The 21,677-nt window shown below is 40.9% G+C and overlaps 1 protein-coding gene across 1 annotated transcript in view; it reads left to right on the top strand.

Annotated features, from left to right (window-relative positions):
- Nucleotides 1-21,677, top strand: part of LOC126198519 (fibrillin-2-like) — a 732,236-nt gene that overhangs the window by 553,215 nt on the left and 157,344 nt on the right. The window contains exons 34-36 of the mRNA XM_049934905.1: nucleotides 3,670-3,828; nucleotides 14,335-14,532; nucleotides 14,615-14,743. Coding sequence (XP_049790862.1) covers nucleotides 3,670-3,828; nucleotides 14,335-14,532; nucleotides 14,615-14,743 — 486 coding nt within the window. The remainder of the gene's footprint in view (nucleotides 1-3,669; nucleotides 3,829-14,334; nucleotides 14,533-14,614; nucleotides 14,744-21,677) is intronic.

The following is a 21,677-nucleotide window of genomic DNA, read 5'->3' as shown; positions in this document are numbered from 1 at the left end:
ATCCTACATTTTGCTGCCCTACTTTAATGATTCCTTCTTTCAGCATATTCCAGTACTCGTTGGCATTATCAGGTGGTTCTTTGTCTCGTAATGTGTTTAGAAACTCCCGAGACAGCATTTCTGTAATTTGTTCTTTGTTGGATCTTATCTTCTCTAGATCCCACTTCTTCACCATGGTCACCTTCTTCAGTTTTTTCATTCTTATTTCTATTTCTGCCATAAGTAAGTTGTGGTCACTATTAATATCTGCACCTGATAATGTATGCACCTTCTTGATTCCATTCCTGTATCTTTCTTTTACCAGTATAAAATCAATTTTGTTTCTGTATTTATCCCCTGGTGATTTCCAAGTGTAGAGCCTCCTCTTGTGGTTCTTGAACCATGTGTTTGCTGCTATCAGCTGCCTTTCCCTGCAGAAGTCAATTATCCATTCACCCCTATCATTTCTCTTTCCAAGATCATGACTGCCTACTACGTTTCCCTCTTTCCCTTTTTCCACAATGGTGTTCCAGTCTCCCATTACTATTTTGCAGCATTTTTTATTTTCGTCCATTATTCTCTCTATGTCACTAGACATTTCTTCTACAATTTGGTCATCATGTTCTGAAGTTGGCAGAATGTACTTGAACCGAATATAGAAATTCAAATTTTACAGTTCACGTGAGTTTTGAACTCACGACCCTCCATGCAAAAGTCTAGTATCATAACCACTACACCATGGTGATTATGCTAATCAGCTTCTTCTGCAACAATATAATTGTGAGGGAAGTTGCTGATCAGAGGAGAGCTAAACATAATCAGTTGGAGAGAAAGCATTGATGTTCTGAATGAATGAGGGCAGGATACTATGGTCATGGGCTTGGATTTAATAGTGTCATCATTAAATATAAAATAGATGAGGGTATCACGTTTTTGGATTAGTGGGAATGATTCCCCTAGGTGAAGTGTCAGTTGGTGAGGATGTTAAAGTACTAAGAAAATGCCCATGTCAGTGGCACAAATTTGTTAAAATATTTGCCTTCAAGGGAAAAGTTGTTGTAGATGAAGATATAGATGGGAAAAGTAGTGTTCAGATACAAGGAGATTTTGTGTATGGAAAATGTTGGCTGTATGAGGAGGTGGCTGTTATAATCATGGAGCCTGGTGGTTATTGGACAAGAAAGTAGTTGATATTGTTAAAAAAAGGAAAGTGGTTTGTGGGCAATGAACTGAAAGTACTGGCAGGATAGAGTGAAGTCCTTTCCAGTAAGGACACAAGAACCAGCCACAATAAGATGAGGGGAATTGTTGGATTTGTGTCCTGTGATAAAGATATAGGGACAGCAAGAGTTTGTGAAAGAAGGGTTCAGTTTAGAGACTGGGATGCATTTGATGATTTAAACAGGCATTTGAGGTCTTGTGGTCCTTTATAATGGGATCCCTTCAGCAAATCTTTCATGTATATATTGCAGACTGTTGACAGAGATATTATGCGACATGATGACTGTGTTCCGTAATAGAACTAATGGTACCTTAATATGCAGAGAGAATAACAATACTAGGTTTAATTTTGAGGTCTCATTGTAAATTCAGACATAAAGTTCCCCAACATCTTTGAAGATTTTTATATTCACACAAATTGCTTATCCACTCTCATGAATCCAACTTACCACGAGTTCGCTCCTGAGTGCAAACTGTTCCTGACCATATGTGAACTACTATATGTAGTTTAGGAGTACTATTGCTAATGTATGTTAATAGCTCCAAAGATTATATTGCTAATAATCTAAGCGTACTGGTAGGTGACACAGTTATCTCTTATAAAGTGATACACAAAGAGAATTGTTCCAGTGCACTCTCAGATCTTGCGAGATCTTAGTCTGATAAAAATGTTGATAACTTACTATACATATAGGAAAGTAAATTTGTTATTATTAATGAAACACACACAACACTGGTGTAATGTTCTACAGTATTTATAATAATAAATTCTACAATAATAAATAAACACACATAACACTGGTGTAATATTCTGCAATATTTATCATAATAAATTCTACAATGATAAATGTTATAGGATGTTACACCAGTGTTGCGTGTGTTTCATTCATAATACATGACATATTCTACCGAGAACTATGGAACAGTCAGTTAATAAATTAATTATTTTAATTGTAGTTAAAAAGGTAGTCGTAATTCATGTTCTAGGTTAATGGTGATCTGTCATGATTAAAGTATTGTATATAGCTGATACACCAAATGAAAGTGAGTGCTTATGAAATTTCATGATAGATAAGAGTGGATCATTCTGATGCGTTTTCAACCAGAAGTACAATTACATTTTAATGATATTTATAGCCAATAGTAAATTCTGTTTGGACTAGTTATTATGAAATATAAAATGACAGAAAATGGATGGAAAACAATTTGCACATTGACTGTTCAATATGACATTAAGTATATGGCGGAGCTCTAAATAATTGTGCAAAACTCTTCAACAAGTCTCTTGCAGACATAAGGAAAGAAAATAAGGAAATTCAGAAATTATAAGATACAGTAAAAGAATGTCTTAACAACCATTCCTCTTTGTAACTTATTTGAATTTTAGAATCATGCCTCCCCATTAATAGGGGTAATATTACATGCCAAGCGAGCCTTCATTTCTAGTTTACACATGTGATTAGCCCTTTATTAAGTATCCCTGTGCTTCTTAAACAGGAAGAATGCAATAGTCAATGAATATTAACTAGAAGGCCACAGCAGCCATGGCCAAAACATTATATATATATTTAGTAACAGTTAGTATCTGTGTGTTTGTCTCTCATATGATGAAGCACTTTGTCTGAAAGTTGGTATCTTCCATCAGTCTACTTTAAATATGTCTGCCTGTTACTCAGTGCCTCCTCTGTGTGGTGAGTAGCAGTCTATTCTAATTAATATTGCTACTGCATTGTGGATTGTCCCACTGTTTGAATTAGCGTAGTGTCTTATCTTCTGTCATGAAATCCAGTGCTGTTTCCAGCTGTTACTATTTTCTGTACCATTCAATTACACAGTAGTGTCTGTCCATTCCTTCCTCTACCTTCCCTGTTTCCTTGTGCCCTCCCAAACCGCACACACTTTCCATGTGCTTACCAAACACCTTGTGACACACCGACTTCTGTACTCTCTTGTGGTGACAGTCGGGCTTGCATACAAAACACAAGAGTATGTTCACAAAGTGCGCAACCTCTACCCCATGTTCTTAGAACTTTAAAATGATCCTGTCACCACCTTTCATCCACACATATTTTCACATTTCCCTGTTTCTGCCTGCATCACACATCACAGCACTTCTTGCCCTATTCACACACACACACACACACACACACACACACACACACACACCATGCTGACCTCCCTCTCTACCTACCAACCTGCACTCCGCACAATTACCATCTTTTTATTTCATTTTATTTATGTTTTGAGCCACAGCACCTGGAGACAACAGTGGTTGTGTGTGTGTGTGTGTGTGTGTGTGTGTGTGTGTGTGTGTGTGTGTGTGTCTTTCACCAGATGAAGGAATTTCCTGATAGCTGATGTTTCTCAACAGCCTACTTTTAAATGTGCCTCAACACTTCCTCTGTGTGGTGAGTAGCAGTCCATCCTGATTTATATTGTTAAACTTAACTGTTTCATTTATGATTACAGAACAATGTGTAGATATGAGAAAGGCTCAGTGCTACCTCGAATGTGAAGGCTGGCGTTGCTCGTCACCTATGTCGCACAACCAAACACGGAAAGTGTGCTGTTGTTCAATGGGAGCTGCCTGGGGCGAGCCAGGGCAACCATGCCCCAAACAGGGAACAGGTGAGTCAACAAATATGATTTATTATATCATTCTTGGCCATTTTTGAGGCATCTTATTCTACCTAAACATGTCACTAATATGTAATTCAGAATAGCATGCACTTGTGATACATTTTTGTAGTACGGCAGTATAAATTAAACTGTTGCTTTAAGCCACTGTACTGTACATACACCATCAGTTTCCTGCTATATTAGCAGGTCTTTTCTGTCTCCATTTCCTGCAATCCATTGCTTCCTTCTCAGTGGTGTGTGTGTGTGTGTGTGTGTGTGTGTGTGTGTGTGTGTGTGTGTGTGTGTGTGTGTGTGTTGCTGTCCATCACATCGTCTAGGCTCTGAAATGTTTTTGCCCCTTACCTCCTCTTCCTTTCCACATACCTGTCTAATGCTGTTTTTATATGCCACTCCTTCTTTCTTAATAAATGTTCAGTCCTATTTTGTTTCCTTCTTTTTATCACATTCAATAATTACCTTTGATCTCCCACTCTTCTCAGTACCTCATCATTCTTCACTCTTTCCATCCTTCGCCGTGTCCACATGTCAAAAGCCTCCAGTCTTGCCCTATCTGTCCTCCTCAATGTTCATGTTTCAGTGCCATACAGGAGGACACAACTCACAAAACATTTTATTAGTCTTTTCCTCAGATCATTAAACATACTGCTGTAGAAAATTTGCCTTTCAGGGTGGTTAGCAATCCTTGAATCCTTGAAAACCATGAATCTTACATAACCTTGAACAACCGGGGAAAAACCGGGAAATTCAAACAAAGTTATAATATAAAAACATTATATTAAGTTAAGTCAGTTATTATGATTTTTTGCATTGTTGAACGTATATTTACAGCTCCTGCCAACTTCTGAGAGGTCTGGATACTTCGTAGGTTCTACTGTGATTGCTAGATGGCTTTAGCAGTATCAGCATAAAAATTCTTTAGTTGTGAAACCTTCTTATTATTTCTTGTTTCGTGAGCATTAGGTGATGTTCAAGTTGTCCCTGTTTCGAGCATTTTGTGTGCTTTTGGATTGACTTTTTTCAAATGTGCAGTGAGGAGGAGAAAAGTTTGGAGCAAATGATTTACAAAGTTCATGATGAGTATACAAATGATGGACATGAACCATTTGACAATGATTCAGATTACACGTCTTGTGAGAATAGCAGTCGTTGTAGTCTTTTTAAAGATGAGTTGCTGCATATGTTTGTCATATTTTCTTCACAGATTGTGTTGTCCTAAAGGATTTTCAGCAGGTACATCAGGAACTGAATGATAGCATACAAGTCCAATGAATGTAAAATTGGGCTGTTTATACCCCAATCTTTCTGTTTGTGTCATACTGTACTACATGATTTTTTTATAGTGAGTTCCAAACCATCATCACTACACTGAGTACATCTTACTTCGTTAGCAAAAATTCCATTGAGAACTGACATATCAAACATTTCACTCACATCCAATTCGACCATAAAACATTCCTGCTTTTCACTAATTGAGGCCAGCTTCCTCTGCAAACGTTCTTTCTTTCTTTCTGACTTTCATTGTAATGATCTGGTGTACCAGCAAGGTTAGGTTCACACACTTGGTTATCATCTTTATTGTTTACTGTAATAACACCTGCCTTTGGCTTTCCAACAGTTCTCCTTTTCTTAAAAGCCTTCAGAGGATTTCTAGTCACTTTACATTTACCAGTGATTGTTGTTGTTGTTGTGGTCTTCAGTCCTGAGACTGGTTTGATGCAGCTCTCCATGCTACTCTACCCTGTGCAAGCTTCTTCATCTCCCAGTACCTACTGCAACCTACATCCTTCTCAATCTGTTTAGTGTATTCATCTCTTGGTCTCCCTCTACGAGTTTTACCCTCCACGCTGCCCTCCAATACTAAATTGGTGATCCCTTGATGCCTTAGGACATGTCCTACCAACCGATCCCTTCTTCTAGTCAAGTTGTGCCACAAACTTCTCTTCTCCCCAATCCTATTCAAGACCCCCTCATTAGTTATATGATCTACCCATCTAATCTTCAGCATTCTTCTGTAGCACCACATTTCAAAAGCTCCTATTCTCTTTTTGTCCAAACTAGTTATCGTCCATGTTTCACTTCCATACGTGGCTACGCTCCATATAAATACTTTCAGAAACGACTTCCTGACACTTAAATCTATGCTCGATGTTAACAAATTCCTCTTCTTCAGGAAGAATTGCCAGTCTACATTTTATATCCTCTCTACTTCGACCATCATCAGTTATTTTGCTCCCAAATAGCAAACCTCACATACTACTTTAAGTGTCTCATTTCCTAATCTAATTCCCGCAGCATCACCCGACTTAATTTGACTACATTCCATTATCCTTGTTTTGCTTTTGTTGGTGTTCATCTTATATCCTCCTTTCAATACACTATCAATTCCGTTCAACTGCTCTTCTAAGACCTTTGCTGTCTCTGACAGAATTAGAAAGTTTTTATTTCTTCTCCATGGATTTTAATACCTACTCCGCATATTTATTTTGTTTCCTTCACTGCTTGCTCAATATACAGATTGAATAACATCGGGGACAGGCTACAACCCTGTCTCACTGCCTTCCCAACCACTGCTTCCCTTTCATGCCCCTCTACTCTTATAACTGCCATCTGGTTTCTGTTCAAATTGTAAATAGCCTTTCGCTCCCTGTATTTTACCCCTGCCACCTTCAGAATTTGAAGGAGAGTATTCCAGTTAACGTTGTCAAAAGCTTTCTCTAAGTCTACAAATGCTAGAAACATAGGTTCGCCTTTCCTTAATCTTTCTTCTAAGATAAGTCGTAGGGTCAGTATTGACTCACGTGTTCCAATATTTCTACGGAATCCAAACTGATCTTCCCCGAGGTCGGCTTCTACCAGTTTTTCCATTCGTCTGTAAAGAATTCGCGTTAGTATTTTGCATCCGTGACTTATTAAACTAATAGTTCGGTAATTTTCACATCTGTCAACACCTGCTTTCTTTGGGATTGGAATTATTATATTCTTCTTGAAATCTGAGGGTATTTAGCCTGTCTCATACATCTTGCTCACCAGATGGAAGAGTTTTGTCAGGACTGGCTCTCCCAAGGCCGCCAGTAGTTCTAATGGAATGTTGTTTACTCCCGGGACCTTGTTTCGAGTTAGGTTTTTCAGTGCTGTGTCAAACTCTTCACGCATTATCATATCTCCTATTTCATCTTCATCTACATTCTCTTCCATTTCTGTAATTGTCCTCAAGAACATCACCCTTGTATAGACCCTCTATATAGTCCTTCCACCTTTCTGCTTTCCCTTCTTTGCTTAGAACTGGGTTTCCATCTGAGCTCTTGATATTCGTGCAAGTGGTTCTCTTTTCTCCAAAGGTCTCTTTAATTTTCCTGTAGGCAGTATCTATCTTACCCCTAGTGATATGTGCCTCTACATCCTTACATTTGTCCTCTAGCCATCCCTGCTTAGCCATTTTGCACTTCCTGTCGATCTCATTTTTGAGACGTTTGTATTCCTTTTTGCCTGCTTCATTTACTGCATTTTTATATTTTCTCCTTTCATCATTTAAATTCAGTATCTCTTCTGTTACGCAAGGATTTTCATGTATTTTCACATATATATGGTTGTATTTTTGTGATTTTTTTCGGACATTATTCTGCATTATTTACATAATTTTTCACATTTTCCATCAACATGGATCCTTGCTCCTTCCATCTGCATCAATACAGAAAAGTCTTCTTATCCCTAGCCAGACCCCAGCCCCACATACTGTTCCTGCATTGTTGCTTGTCTCATGGAATCCCCCCTAATGGCATTACCGTCAAATTACCCATATCTGGCTGTCACCCCTCCTTCCACAATGACTTCCACCTGTTCTGTTCAAATTCTGCCAATCCTTAGCCCTCACCAACAGAGTGCTGCCAAACCATATCAGCCAAGCCCAAACCTCCTTGCAGTACCTTTTCTCCATCTGAAAGATTCTCCTACTATGCAATCCCAAATTCCTGGAACCCATAACACACATTGAAACTCTTGCCCTGCAGGAACTTGAGCAACATGCACAATACCACCTCAAAAAGCACTCCATCCTGCTCACTTCCTACTCCCGCCCTGGAGTACCACTGTCCACCACCTCTACAACAACCTCCAAACCTCCCCCACCTCCCTCATAGCTGACTTAACCCTGTCTCACAGACCTACTACACTTACCCCACCCTCCAAAACTCCCTCCCACCACCACATAGAATCCAGAACCCAAACAGACCCACAACACAGTTATGAACCTTTCCTCCAGAAGCCTTAGCTCCACAGAAGTATCAGTTCTTTCCAAGTGCCTCACCTTTTGCCCCACTCCTAAATTCAGTCATGCAGGACTTGTTAAAGACCTCCTCTCCTTCTCCTGGTTCCTAAAGTCAAAGCACTTTTTTGCCACCAATCCCACCAATCAGACTCAACCAAAGACCAATATTGAACCTTGCCTAACACAGTTCATTCCTCCATCCAACTGTGATCCACCCCCACCGCCCCCAAACCACCCACTGTTAACTTTCCAGAATTTCTTAACTTCAGACCTTGCCTCACCATCATTCCCCAAATCCCTCAACATGCAGAGTAACCTTACATCCGCAGAAAGAACCGAAGTCCACCATCTAAAAACTGATCCCGACCTTATAATTGTACCTGCGGACAAAGGCTTCACAACTGTTTGTCTGAACCGCAAGGATTACCTGGTGGAGGGACTTTACAAGCTGTCAGATACTTCCACCTACAACTTTGCCACAGTGACGCCATTCCCGTGATCCAGCAGGATCTCCAGTCACTGCTCAAATCCTTAGACCCATTCCAGAATCTCTCCCCGGAGTTCATCTCTCTACTCACCCCTACCACTCTCTGCACTCCTACCTTCTACGTGCTTCCTAAAGTTCATAAACCTAACCAACCAGGATGCCCATTGTGGCCGGTTACTGTGCCCCCGCTGAGAGAATCTCTGCTCTCGTAGACCAACACCTTCAACCCATTACCCGGAACCTACCCTCTTATATAAAAGATACCAACCATTTCCGCCACAGACTCTCCACAGTTCCTGTCCCTTTACTATACTGTGTCCTGCTCATCACTATTGATGCCACCTCCCTGTACACTAACATTCATAATGCCCATGGCCTTACCCCTATTGAACACTACCTTTCTCAACGCCCGACAGATTCCAAACCAACGATCTCCTTCCTAGTTACCATGACCAACTATATCCTCAGCCACAATTACGTCTCCTTTGAAGGCGTTACCTACAAACAAATCTGAGGTGCAGCTATGGGCACTCACATGGTGCCATCCTATGCCAACCTATTCATGGGCCATCTAGAGGAATCCTTCCTAAAACCCCAGAATCCTAAACCCCTCACCTGGTTCAGATTCATTGATGACATCTTTGCTACCTGTATCAAAGGTGAGGACACCCTGTCCACATTCCTCCAGAACCTCAACAACTTTTCCCCCATTTTCTTCACCTGGTCCTACTCAACCCAACAAGCCACCTTCCTAGATGTTGACCTCCACCACGAAGATGGCTACATCAGTAGCTCCATCCATATCAAACCTACTAACCACCAGCAATACCTCCACTTCGACAGCTGCCACCCCTTCCATACCAAGAAGTTCCTTCCGTACAGCCTAGCTACCCGTGGTCCTCGCATCTGCAGTGATGAGCAGTCCCTCTCGAAATATAACGACGGTCTCACTGAAGCCTTCACTGACCGTAATTATCCTCCTAAATTTGTACAAAAACAAATCTCCTGTGCCTTATCTTTCCAGTCTCTCACCATATCCCAAAGTCCCACTGTCTGGCCACAGAGGAGCATTCCCCTCGTAACTCGAAACCACCCTGAACTGGAGCAACAGAATTACATTCTCCACCAGGGTTTCGATTACCTCTTGTCTTGCTCTGAAATGAGAAATCTATCCTTCCCACCCCTCCCACAGTGGTATTCCACTGTCCACCGAACCTACACAATATACTTGTCCATCCGTACACAACCCTTGCTCCCAGTCCCTTACCTCATGGCTCATACCCTTGTAATAGACCTAGATGCAAGACCTGTCCCATACACTCTCGCACCACCTATCCCATCAAAGGCAGGGCTACCTGTGAAACTAATCATGTTGTCTACTAGTTAAGGTGCAACCACTGTGCTGCATTCTATGTAGGCATGACAACCAACAAGCTGTCTGTCCACATAAACAGCCACCGACAAACTGTGGCCAAGAAACAAGCAGACCACCCTGTTGCTGAACACGCAACCAAACATGATGTCCTTCATTTCAATGACTGCTTCACAGCCTGTGCCATATGGATCCTTCCTCCAACACCAGCTTTTCTGAATTGCGCAGATGGGAACTTTCCCTGGAATACACCCTATGTTCCTGTAACCCTCCTGACTGCAACCTTCGTTAGTCGCTGTCCTCACCCATCCAGCCCCTTCCCTGCTCCCATTCCAGCACTAAACAGCCATCATTCCACTACCAAGCCCAGTCTTTGTTTTTATTTTTTTCCACTGTCTTCCCCCTCCCCCCTCCTCCTCCCCACCACTCCCCCGCCCTCCGCCTAACCAGTAGCATTTCACTGTCCGCCATCTCCACCACACTATCTGTCCCCCTCCCTACCCCAGCCTCCACCTTACCCCCACCCAGTCGCCACTCCCATCACGCAGTGGTGCTGCTGCTTGCAGTGTGGTTCAGTTGCATGAGACTGCAGTCATGTGTGTGAGTTTCGTTTGCGTGTGTGTGTGTGTGTGTGTGTGTGTGCGCGCGCGTGCGCATATGTGTGTCTGTTGTTGTCAAGTCAAAGGCCATTGGCTGAAAGCTTTAAGTGTGAAACTCTTTTTATTGTGCCTATCTGCGACTCAGCATCTCTGCTATATGGTGAGTGGCAACTTTCCTTCTCATAAAATTGTTACATTCCATCCTGGATTTTCCCTTGTTTGTTCTTAATTTATGTTTAAATGCGAAGCCTCCAACATCCCTGGGATAATAAATGGTGGTGACATTACACTCTCACTGGAAACAAAATTTTTAGGCCTGTGGCTTCAACATGATTTTAAATGGCAGACGCACATAACAGAGAAAAATGTTGCAGCCTACATTTACTTGCGCACAAAGCAAGCTTCCACCTCTTCACATTTCATACTGTGCCAAGTTACACAGCATTCTACAGTATGGGATTATATTCTGGGGTACAACACCTGCTAGCTCAGTCATCTTCTTGCCCAAAAGAGAGCTAAAGAGCAATGCACCATGCAAGACAAACAGATTCCTGCAGCCCATCTTTCAGAAGTCTGTGGTCTTCCCATTTCCCTGCATTTTTGTTATAGTTACGTGTAAACAAGTTAGAAAGAATTTAAAGGAGATAAATAAAAATGCTACATGAATATGATACCAGTCAAAAAGACAAACTCCATGTCCAGTAAGTAACGACAGCACAGCCTTTAAAGCCTCCACTACAAATATTGCTATATGGATGTACAAGTTTAATTGTCTGCCACATGAAATAAAATTATTTCAACATTTTCACTGTTTTATAAATCTCTAACAGCATTCTTATTAGATCACTGCTTCTATTCAGTGCCAGAATTTTTAGACCATGTGAATATACAAAAACTCCAAGATCGAATAGAATTAAAAATATATTTTGATGTTATATGTAACTTGTATATAAACTGAAGAGCAAAAGAAACTGATACATTTGCATAATATCATGTAGGGTCCCTGCGAGCACATAGAAGTGCCGCAACACATTGTGGCATGGACTCGACTAATGTCTGAAGTAGTGCTGGTGGGAATTAACACCATTGAATCCTGCAGGGCTGTCCATAAATCCGTAAGAGTACGAGGGGTCAGAGAGCTCATCTGAACAGCATGTTGCTAGGCATCCCAGATATGCTCAATAATGTTCATCTCTGGGGAGTTTGATGGGCAGTGAAAGTGCTTAAACTCAGAAGAGTGTTCCTGGAGCCCACTCTGTAGCAATTCTGGACATGTGGAGTGTCGCATTGTCCTGCTGGAATTGCCCAAGTCCGTCGGAATGCACAGTGGACATGAATGGATGCAGGTGATCAGACAGGATGCTTAAGTACATGTCACCTGTCAGAGTCGTATCTAGATGTATCACCCCTGCTGAGATGCAGGGTCCATGGATTCATGAGTTGTCTCCATACCTTTACACATCCATCCACTCAATACAATCTGAAACGTGACTTGTCTGACCAGGCAACATGTTTCCAGTCATCAACAGTCGAATGTCAGTGTTGTCGGGCCCAGGCAAGGCGTAAAACTTTGTGTTGTGCAGTCATCAAGGTTATACGAGTAGGCCTTCGGCTCCGAAAACCCATATTGATGATGGTCCATTGAGTGGTTGGCATGCTGACACATGTTGATGGCCCAGCATTGAAATCTGCAGCAGTTTGGGGAAGGGTTGCACTTCTGTCACGTTGAACGATTCTCTTCAGTCATTGTTGGTCCCATTCTTGCAGGATCTTTTTCGAACAGCAGAAATGTCGGAGATTTGATATTTTACTAGATTGCTGACATTCACGGTACACTCCTGAAATGTTCATAAGGAAAATCCCCAGTTCATCGCTACCTTGGAGATGCTGTGTCCCATCGCTCGTGCACTGACTATAACACCATGTTCAAACTCGCTTAAATCTTGATAACCTGCCATTGTAGCAGCACCAATCAATCTAACAACTGTGCACAAGACACTTGTTGTCTTATATAGGCATTGGCGACCACAGTGCTGTATTCTGCCTGTTTACATATATCTGTATTTGAATACGCATGCCTATACCAGTTTCTTTGGCACTTTAGTGTATATCTGTGTGTGTTTCTCTCTCTCTCTCTCTCTCTCTCTCTCTCTCTCTCTATGTGTGTGTGTGTGTGTGTGTGTGTCTTTTTTTTTTTTAATGAAGAATTTTTGAGAATTTTTTGAAGAAGAGAAAAGTTTGGCCTGCAAACCTTGATGCCGTAAAAAAAATAATAAAAAGAACAATGATGAACACTTGATTCAAAAGCAAAAATTCAGGAACAAATTCATCATGGATAATGAGACTTCTTTTGATTTCGGTGTAAGACTCCTGATTTTCCACTTTTTATGCCACCTCCCATTTATTCCACTCTTTCTCCCAATTTTAGCTAATTTTCTTCAAACTCAACACATTTGTTTTGAAACCCTGCCATTTTTTCTTCTATCCGGCACATTTTGTAGAATGTATACCTGTAATGCTCTGTGTTGTACTCTATTTAAAATTGTTTATGTATGTTGTCATTGTGCTTAAGTGAAGTTGCTTTTTTAAAGAAAGAAAACTAGGTCCAAACAGCCTGTAATATGAAACTTCCTGGCAGATTAAAACTGTGTGCCCGACCGAGACTCGAACTCAGGACCTTTGCAGAAGTAGGGCTGTGAGTACCGGGCGCGAGTCGTGCTTCGGTAGCTCAGATGGCAGAGCACTTGTCCGCGAAAGGCAAAGGTCCCGAGTTCGAGTCTCGGTCGGGCACACAGTTTTAATCTGCCAGGAAGTTTCATATGAGCGCACACTCTGCTGCAGGTGAAAATCTCATTCTGGAGCCTGTAATATATTTATTGTAATACATTACAGCTTGTTTGGACCATGTTGCCTTTCTTAAAACATATAAGGATGTATATACCCACAAGAAAAAAAAATTCTAAAAAGTTCCTTATTCTTCAACATTTTTAAAATTGGTATAAATCCTTAGAGTGGATGGTTATATGTGTTATTCTGTTACTCATATCCTTGAAAGCCATTATTTTTGGGTAAGTGGTTATTTAACGTATATCTTATTCTTTATATTCATACCATTTTGATTTGGTATTTTGTTTTTCATTGTGACCAAAAACTAACTCTGTTTTCTTGAAGCAATATTCAGAACAGTTTTCATGGAGTATCAAGTCTAGGGAAGGTCTGTTTGCATTTTGTACTCTTTGCCCATGTGACAATCACAGGGTGGAGAAAACAATGTCCCAAAACACATGAAAAGAAAAAAGCACAAATAAAATGTTAAGTATGTGAATAACAATAAAAAATTGGAATTTGGTGTTAAAAATGAAAGTGGTAGGGTGATAATGGTGAATGCTTATTTATATGCTTTATTTTAAAACATAACATGACATTCAATTGTACTGATCATATGAGTCACCTTATCAGGAAACCATTCCTGGATAGTGTTTTTATGGTTGTTATATATCTTTATGACATCATAGGGAAGGACTCACATCAGTTGTCTTGGGATTACACTGAAAGTGAGCTGCAAACTTAATCTCCTGGTCTTGAAGATTAGCATGTATTTCAGTATGATGTTTTTTAAGTTTATTTTCACAGTTCCTTTCACTGACTCATTTTGCATCTTCTGTATATCTGGTAATAAATGGGAATGTTATCATAACATGCCCATAATGGCACTTTGTGTGTCATTTCATACGACACATTATTTCATGCTGTCTTTTATTCTTCCCTACAGATGAATACAAGTTGCTTTGTGGGACAAAAATGCCTGGGCAGATAGAAAACCCACTGAATAACAAAATGGAAGATATAGATGAATGTCATCTCATGCCTCTGATGTGTAATCACGGAACATGCATGAATCTGCCTGGCAGTTTTGAATGCCGCTGCAATCAAGGCTACAGATACGACATAGCCTCTCATCAGTGTATAGGTAATCGGTTGTCATAAAAATTTGCTGTGACGTATGTTTGCGTAAACTAAAGAATTTCACACTTTCTTTTTATTTTTTCCAGATGAAAATGAATGCCTACATGTTCCAAGCCCGTGCCGTGGTAATGCACAGTGTGTTAATTCCCCTGGAAGATATGAGTGCCAGTGTCCTGAGGGCTATAAGCTGGGAATAGGACTACATGATTGTATAGGTTTGTCTTCATTTCCAAAGGTTTTACCTTATCTTATATGTATTATATACACTAGACCCTCACTAATCCGGCCATTCCTGGCACACATGGTGCCGGATTAGCGGGACTGCCAGATTATTGTGTGCCTTAAATTTATTTTATTCATTTATTTTGTTTTTTATTCATTTTGAAAACATAGGGGATATAGTGTACCGTACTTTATTAAACTGAAGGATACAATTTTAAAACATAGAGCATATGCTTTATTAAATTAAAAAATACATTAATTTTCAAAGGAAACTTAGTCCTTGAGTGTATAATGTACATAATTATACAGTCGTATCACTCATTATGAAACATGTCCCTAAATTTTAATTGCCGCAATGATGATACGTGACGGTGGCATGCTTTATCATGCAACCGCTTTACAAGCATTACATCGGTACTGCATGTATCTGGTTGTTGCATAATGTACTCCAGGAAGACCTCGGCAGCTTCAGCACCAGCAGTGTGAGAAATCTTCATCCTCTCTCCTCCTGTGTCCTCTTTTTCATCACTTTTATCATTACTTTCTTGCACGCTTTTGATTATTTATTCGTTGGTCAAAGTTTGGTCCATATCACAATTTCCCTCATTCAATCACTCAGTAACACCTTCATAATCAATTTCTTCTCCTCCCGGAAGGTTGTGGCACATGTCAGTGTACAAAGTAATTGATAATTCCAAATTGACTGGCCCATCACTGTCACTAACCACTGGATCCAACTCGGCATCAATGGATGGCCACAATTTTCTCCAGCTCTTCATTATGGTAGTGCCCTCCACTTTATCCCATGCTTCAGCTGCTTGAAAAACAACATCGCATATGTTAATTGCTTTCCACACCTTCAGCATAGTCTCAATAGAGTTGTTTTCCCTTCCATTCAGCAAGGAGACGAGAAGTGAATATCGATAATGACGTTTAATTGATTCCAAAATTCCCTGGTCCATGGGCTGAATTAGGGCTGTCACATTTGGTGGAAGAAAGAGTGCTTGTATACTATCGGACTTTAGAGAAACATCTGAAGGATGACTGGGAGCATTGTCAATTATAAGGATATCTTTCAGTGGAAGCTTTTTCTTCTTTAGTTCTTTTCTCATTGCTGGTACAAACGTTCCATGGAACCATGGAGAGAATATTTGTCTATCCATCCACGCTTGCTTCTGAGGGTGATACTGCACTGGTAGAGTATTTATGTCAGTGTGTTGAAACCATTGTGGATCTTGGGATTTTCCAGTCACCATAAGCGGTAGTTTATGACTCCCATTTGCATTACAACACGCCATTAATGTTACACACTGTTTCTGTTGCTTGTAACCATAAGCTTCCTTCTCGTTCTTGGTGGCTAATTTTTTAAAGGAAGCATCTTGTAAAAGAATCCTGTTTTATCAGCATTATACAAGGTGTCAGCAGTTAAATCTTCTTCCTCCATTGTCTTCCATATCTTGTTTACAAACTCATCAGCATCCTTATCATTATCTGAGTGACTTTCCCCGGTGACTGTCAGCTGCCAAATGCCATGTCGTTTTTTCCAGTTTGATAGCCACCTTCGCTCACTGCAAACAAGTTACTACCACCAAGTTGTTTGTTAAATGCAACTGCTTCTTCCTTTATAATCGGGCCACTGACTGGAATTCCTTTATTGCGTTGTTGTATGAACCATCTATAAACAGCTATGTCCAGTTCTTCATTCTTGCTCTATCTCGTAACCTTCCATTTTCCCAACTCACTGTCCATTTGTCTTGAGTACTGTCGAATAACATCTTCTATCTTTTTGATGTCATAAATAGTAGTAGCTCATCCAACACTGAATGTAGCAGCAATGGCTTTCTGCAAAGAACCTGGATTTAACTTATCTAAAATTTCGAGTTTCTGCTTGAGGTCTAGCGTAACGTGTTTCCTTTTAGAAGACATGATTCCGAACTGTAAAGAAAGCTACAATTTCAAATACAGTATATAATGCTTTGTTTAATTAAGCACTGTTGCGTATGATACTTCATTGTGCAGTTGTTTTTGGATGTGCGCCAGATTACTGAGAGGCCAGACCACTGAGGGCTGGATTAGCGAGAGTCTAGCGTATTCATAGATACAGATAGTACCATTGATGCACTTGGGCTGCATCATTGTGCAAATGAATAGTAAATGCAATTTACAAACTAAAATTATGCACCATACAAATGATTGCAGGTGTTAAGTGTTTAACCTGCTAATGGCATAGCATAAGTTGCCAAAAAAGAACAGTAACTGAGTTGACTGATTAATGAAATGTAACATGTGCTAATTAATGGCTATAAAGTGTGCATAAATGGAAAGCAAACAGGTAAAAGCGTGTGCAGGTGGTTGACATGCCAGAGGTTTATGTTAAACTTGGGACAAGATTCTCTTGCAGAGATGGACAAATTTTGCTGTCGTGGAAGCAGAATAAATAAAGAAGGAGTAGCAGAGGGAATGAATCAGAGGGACAGGCATAGAGATATTAGTTCAGAGAAAACTTGCCAATGGTGTGATATGCAGCTGCTATGGTGAACTGAAGAGGTTAGCTGGCAAGTGACAGGAGTGGAGAGCTGCGTAAATCTAACCTTTTGGTTTATGATCAAAACAACAATATTTAAATAATGTAACACTCTATACAACAATTATTTTATGCTGTGGCTCAGGACAATTTCAGTTTTAAAAGTATTATTTAACAGTGCTGTCCATTGCAGACCAAATATAACATAGCACGTTACAGTGTAAAATCCAGGATGGAATGTAACAACATTATGAAAAGAAAAGTTGCCACTCACCATATTGCAGAGATGCTGAGTCGCAGATAGGCACAACATACTGGCCGAAAGCTTATATGCGACAGTCTTTTTGTTGTGACTAACTGTGACTTAGCGTCACCACTATTTGGTGAGTAGCAACTTTCCTTTACATAATATAGCACATAACAGGGTGTACACAACAATATGTCTAATATGGCAAACATTATAGAATGCAGCCACACAACTTCCAGCATCCTCAGCAGAATCTAAGCTAGCTGGATGTCGTTGTCCAAAGTCAACAATCAGTTATAATGCTAGGATTTAACCAGTGGCTGTTCCATCACATCAACAAGCATCTGACCAGTTGAGATGTTTCCACGGGTATTTCGACTTAGTAAATTTTCTATCTGTGAATCGATATTTGTTGTTATCTTGCTTTTGGTGTGACCTTTTTTGCCACTGCTTTTGATAAATATGTAGTTGCATTATTGTCTAACACCTTCGTAAGAAACTGGAGATGTTACTATCATTAATTTGGGAGCCATAATGTTTATTTACTTGCTGAAATCAATGCCATATACTCTGCCTTAGTTGCTGAAAGAGGTACTGTTAGTTGTATCTCTGTGTGATTGTGTGTGTGTGTCTATATCAGTTTCCCTTTGTAAGCATTCTCTTCTGTGAATTTGTGCTGAAAATTTACATTACACCCATGTAGATGTAGGTTAGTAATATATTATTCATCTAATTTCTCTGATAAACACAGAGATTTGCAGTTGACTTGTTGAAATTAAAATTTGTCAGTATCTTGTACAGTTTAAGATTCTGCAATAACCACCTCATTTAAAACCATAAATTGCATTTTTAGTATCTGGATAAATATGTGTAACTTTTTTAGTAACTGTATCGATTTTTGGGCTTTAAACATACATGTCTTCAGCTAATTCACCTTAAAAATGAAATGACTTCATCTAAAAGATCAATATTTAAATCTTGTTTGGCAGCAAGCGTGAACAGATACCTGGGTGAATTGTGCTTAATTCCTGCTGCATAGGTTTCCTCATAATCTAAACCTTTCTTTTGAGCACGTACTTTCCTGACAAGATACACTTAATCAAACAATGTGAACTCTTGGTTGGAATATCAACAATACTAGGAAAAGGTTGCTACTCACTATATAGTGGAAATGTTGTGTTGCAGACAGATACAACAAAAAGACTGTGTGGGGGATTTTTGGAATGATGCTGAGGTAAGCTTCAAGGTTAACAAATTCTGGAAAACTAATGGGGGTGATTAGGGGGCAGTGGGGGCGGATCATGGTTGGATGGACTAGTGAACTGAGTCAGACAGGGTTTTACATTGGTCTTTTGTTGAGTCAGATTGGTAGGGTTGATGGCAAAAAAGTGTTTCCACTGTAGGAACGGGGAGAAGGAGAAAAGGTCTTTAACAAGTCCAGCATGATAGAATTTTGGAGTGAGGCAAAAGGTAAGGCTGATACTTGAGTGGGATTAAGGCTTTTGGAGGAAAGCTTCGTGACTGTGTTTCGGGCCTGTTTAGGTTCTAGATTTTATATGGTGGTGGGAGGGAGTTTTAGGCAGGGTTTGCCAGCTGTGAGGGGATATGGGGGAAATTTGGAGACTGTTATAGAGGTGGTGCATAGTGGTAGTCCAAGTTGGGAGTAGGAAGTGAACAGGTGGAAGTGTTTTCTGAGATGATATTTTACGTACTGCTCTATTTCCACTAACATCAATAATGCCCCTGGCCTTGCCACCATTGAACACTACCTCTTCCACTGCCCAACAGATTCCAGACCTACAGCCTCCTTCCTGGTCAACATGGTCAACTATATCCTCACCCACAATTATTTCTCCTTTGAAGGCACCACCTACAAACAAATCCGGGGTATGTTATGGGCACCAGCCTATGCCATCCTATTCATGGGCCATCTAGAGGAATCCTTGATCACCCAGAATCCCAAACCCCTCACCTGGTTCATGTTCATCGATGGCAGATTCCTCAGCTGGATCGAGCGTGAGGATACCCTATCCACATTCCTCCAGAATCTCAACACCTTCTCCCCCATTCACTCACCTGGTCCTATTCAACCTAACAATCCACCTTCATTGATGTTGATCTCCACCTTAAAGATGGCTGCATCAGTACCTCTGCCCATATCAAACCTTCCAGCCACCAGAAATACTTCCACTTCGACAGCTGCCGCCCATTCCATACAGCCTAGCCACCTGTGGCTGTCACACCTGTAGTGATGGGCAGTCTCTCTCAAAATATACCATGGGTCGCACTGAGGCGCTCACAGAGGGTAATTACCCTTCCAACCTTGTACAGAAACAGATCTTCCATGCCTTATCTCTCCAGTCACCCATCATCTTCCAAAGTCACACCTTCCAGCCAGAGAGGAGCGTTCCCCTCATGACTCAGTACCACCCAGGAATGGAGCAACTGAATCACATTCCACCACAGTTTCAAGGACCTCTCGGCCTGACTTGAAATGAGGTACCTCTCGTGACTTGAAATGAGAAATGTCCTACCTGCTATCCTTCGCACACCTCCCACTGTAGTATTCGACCGCCCCCAAACCTACACAATATTCTTGTCCATCCCTACACACCCCCTGCTCCCAACTTCTTGCCTTATGGTTCATATCCCTATGATAGACCTAGATGCAAGACCTGTTCCAAAAACACTACCGACCATTAAAATTGCTACACCACGAAAATGACGTGCTACAGACACGAAATTTAACCAACAGGAAGACGATGCTGTGATATGCAAATGATTAGTTTTTCAGAGCATTCACACAAGGTTGTCACCGGTGGCGACACCTACAATGTGCTGACATGAGGAAAGTTTCAAACCGATTTCTCATACACAAACAGCAGTTGACCGGCGTTGCCTTGTGAAACGTTCCTGTGATGCCTCGTGTAAGGAGGAGAAATGCGTACCAGCACGTTTCCGACTTTGAAAAAGGTTTGATTGTAACCTATCGCAATTGCAGTTTATTGTATCGTGACATTGGTGCTCACATTGGTCAAGATCCAATGACTGTTAGCAGAATATGGAATCGGTGGGTTCAGGAGGGTAATACGGAACGCCATGCTGTATCCCAATGGCCTTGTATCACTAGCAGTCCAGATGACAGGCATCTTATCTGCATGACTGTAATGGATCATGCAGCCACGTCTCAATCCCTGAGTCAACAGATGGGGACGTTTGCAAGACAACAACCATCTGCACGAACAGTTCGACGACGTTTGCAGCAGCATGGACTATCAGCTGGGAGACCATGGCTGCGGTTACCCCTGAAGCTGCATCACCGACAGGAGCGCCTGTGCTGGTGTACTCAATGACGAACCTGAGTGCACAAATGGCAAAACGTCATTTTTTTTTTCGGATGAATCCAGGTTCTGTGTACAGCATCATGATGGTCGCATCCATGTTTGGCGACATCGCAGTGAATGCACATTGGAAGCATGTATTCGTCATCGCCATACTGGTGTATCACCCGGCGTGATGGTATGGGGTGCCATTGATTACATGTCTCGGTCACCTGTTGTTCGCATTGATGGCACTTTGAACAGTGGACTTTACACTTCAGATGTGTTACGACCCATGGCTGTACCCTTCATTCGATCCCTGCGAAACCCTACATTTCAGCAGGATAATACATGACCGCATGTTGCAGGTCCTGTACAGGCCTTTCTGGATACAGAAAATGTTTGACTGTTGCCCTGGCCAGCACATTCTCCAGATCTCTCACCAGTTGAAAACATCTGGTCAATGGCTCGTCACAATATGCCAGTCACTACTCTTGATGTACTGTGGTATTGTGTTAAAGCTGCATGAGCAGCAGTACCTGTACACGCCATCCAAGTTCTGTTTGACTCAATGCCGAGGCATATCAAGGCCATTATTATGGCCAGAGGTGGTTGTTCTAGGTACTGATTTCTCAGGACTTATACACCCAAATTGCGTGAAAATGTAATCACATTTCAGTTCTAGTATAATATATTTGTCCAATGAATACCCATTCATCATCTGCATTTCTTCTTGGTGTAGCAATTTTAATGGCCAGTACTTTATCTTCCCACCACCACCCACCCCAGTCCAATCGCATGCATCACTTATACCAACAAAAGCATGGCTATCAGTG

The sequence above is a fragment of the Schistocerca nitens genome, chromosome 8 (assembly GCF_023898315.1).
Source record: "Schistocerca nitens isolate TAMUIC-IGC-003100 chromosome 8, iqSchNite1.1, whole genome shotgun sequence".
NCBI lineage: Eukaryota > Metazoa > Arthropoda > Insecta > Orthoptera > Acrididae > Schistocerca > Schistocerca nitens.
This window is presented reverse-complemented; position numbering and strand designations above follow the sequence as displayed.